General features: G+C 58.7%; 1 protein-coding gene across 1 annotated transcript; it reads right to left on the reverse strand.

The window, feature by feature from the left end:
* Window positions 1-241: 241 nt before the first annotated feature.
* On the reverse strand, window positions 242-1,968 carry LOC123057539 (xyloglucan galactosyltransferase KATAMARI1 homolog). Its single transcript, XM_044480489.1, has one exon. The coding sequence runs from the start codon at window positions 1,886-1,888 to the stop codon at window positions 311-313; it is 1,578 nt and encodes a 525-aa protein (XP_044336424.1). The 5' UTR covers window positions 1,889-1,968; the 3' UTR covers window positions 242-310.
* Window positions 1,969-2,555: the final 587 nt, after the last annotated feature.

Here is a 2,555-nt window from a genome sequence, read left to right on the forward strand (position 1 = left end):
TCGGATTGCAAAGTGGTGGTGGTAGACTTGAAGAAGGAAAACTCATCTGTTTATGGAGCTACCATACATGAAATAATATGCCACTTTTGATTTCTGTAAATTTAGACATGAATTTAGGAGCTCGAATTTTGAAGCTCACAACTTAGCGAATCATGCTTTATCTGTCAACGGTGGCCGTCATGTGTGGCTGGGACACTCTGGAGACCTTCGTTCCGTCCTTGTAAACATTGTGACGAATTAATAAAAACTTCATAAGATTGTCTTAGAAAAACAAAAGGTACATATAGGTCCATTAACTATGTTTGACAAACTACCCAACTAAATCTGCGGCTAGGTGCATGTACACATATTGATCAAACTCATGCGGACCTATCTTCTTCTCCCCATCGTCTAGCAGGTCGTACTTCCAGCTATCACCTCCGTCCACGCTATCGACGTGCTCCCGTCCCTCGGCCGCAGCACGCCGGCGTTTCGCCACCCGGTGGATGACATGCTCAAGAGCCACGTCGACCGCGTCTTTGAACGTGACCCCCTTGGCCGCCGGGTCCCGGTACATCACGGTGGGTATGAGCCGGATGACCTGCTCCCGCATCCGCGCCACCTTCTCCGACGGTATCCTACTCAGCACCTCCTCGATGCTGCCGTTCCGGCCGACGTCGCCGTGAGGGATGAAGACGGAGTAGGTCCGGTAGTCCCTGGGCAGGTGCCAGGTGTACTGTAGGTAGGCGGACACCGGGTGGAAGAAAACCGGGATGCAGCCGGCGAGGATGGAGTCGAAGGTGGACTTGCGCGTGTACCCGTCCCCGCGCGGCTGCATGCAGAACTCGGCGCCCTCGAGTAGCCGCATGGCGTGGCCCGACGCGAAGTGCCCCGGCTTCGTCACCGCCGACTTGCCGAGCAGGGAGCACCGGCTCGACCGGCCACACTGCTCGATGATCTGGGCACGCACGGTTCCCATATCGCCGCCACGGGGCCCGCCGGCAAAGCACCAGAGCAGGCCGCGCTGCGCACGGCGCATGCGGTCCTGCCAGCCGGCGACGTCGGCGTCGGACGAGGGGTGGAAGTGCGACGGAAATGGCACGGCGAAGTCGTGGCCGTGCCACGGACTGGCCTCAGTTGTGAGGAACGTGGCGTTGCGGATGGCCGGGTAGGTCATGAGCGCGTTGCCCCAGCCGTCAGCGTCGGGGCGGCGGAGGAAGTCCCACGTGCCCCGTCCGGAGACCAGGAAGTGGTCGCGCCCACCCATGGCGCGCCACTCGGGCCGTTGTGCCAGCCAGTCGACCAGGTCCCGCGACAGGGCGTCACGCACCGCGAGGTCTGCGTTGTCCAGGTGCATCGCCGCGTCGAGCCCGGCGTAGAAAGGGACGTACACCGCGGCGGCCGCGGCGGGGTCGGACGTGAGGCACTCGTGCCGCCGCATCCGGGCGTGGAAGATCATGCCCAGCATGTACTGGTCGGTGTCGTAGGCGCCCCGCTCCGGCAGCGACCCGCCCGTGAGGGGCGGGCCGAACCCGTCGTTCGTCACGTCTTTGCACACGTCGGGGGAGCCCGAGATCCGGCGGCAGCCGCGGGCGAGGTCGCTGTTGAACCGGGGCGGTAGGTCGTGCATGTACACGTACCGGCCGGTGCACGGGTCCCGGCGGAAGAAGGCCGATGGCTTAAGCTGGAGCACGGTGGGCGACGCAGCCGCCGCATTGCCGGATTGGACGCTGGTGGAGAAGTGGTGGCAGAATACCAGAGCCCAGACGGTGTAGAGGAGCGCGAGGTAGAAGAACAGCCCGGACGGCCGCCGGACACCTCTATCGGAGTGCTGCTTGCCGTCAGCCTCGCCGTTGGCCATGGCCGGGGCGTCGAGATCTGTCTGGATGCTCCATGAAAAGGGCTTCATCGTCGGTGGTGCTGGTGCTGGCTCCAGCGCGGATCTGCAAGCACACAAGAAGGATCGTAGTGCGCGCGGCAGCCGCTCCAACCAGTGCGATAATAACCTGTGCAACCGCGTACGTGCCCGGCCCTCGCTGCGTGTGTGCGAGCACCTCAGAAGGATTAATTAGTGTGTAAGTACACGGCCGTTGACACAGTACAAAATCCAAATAATATTTCATTATGGCATCGAGGTAATTCAATGCAAGCCGTACGTACTTGTCGAGTTGACTTCACTAACCGCACCACACATGCATGTTCCCAAATCGCTAAACCTAATCTCCTCCTTAATCTCAACTAACGGCATCTAACAGCCTTGGCGCCTCTATGTTTCCAAATTCGCAAACTTTTTATAAGTTTATGAAGATTTTTAATTCGAAAATTGGCAACCGTTTTTTTCGGTGAACAACACAGCAGAAGCAAAGAAAAATTGTGGAAAAAGGGAGCAAATGACCCAAAAAGAAGGCAGGATAGCGAAGGACGATGGCAGCAGCTCGCGAGCAATGGCTTGGCCGCCGCCAGCAAGGAAAGCTTAACTGCCGCTTAAGGCAGTAGGGTACGCTCTAGGGTTATGCTTATGCACCTAGCCGAAATAAATCCTTTGGGCTTTGAGTACTTAGAGCAACTCCAACGGG

The sequence above is a fragment of the Triticum aestivum genome, chromosome 3A (assembly GCF_018294505.1).
Source record: "Triticum aestivum cultivar Chinese Spring chromosome 3A, IWGSC CS RefSeq v2.1, whole genome shotgun sequence".
NCBI lineage: Eukaryota > Viridiplantae > Streptophyta > Magnoliopsida > Poales > Poaceae > Triticum > Triticum aestivum.

Bases quoted from the DNA above. Each gene is read 5' to 3' on its own strand.
- LOC123057539 (XM_044480489.1), bottom strand. From the start codon at position 1,888: ATGAAGCCCTTTTCATGGAGCATCCAGACAGATCTCGACGCCCCGGCC.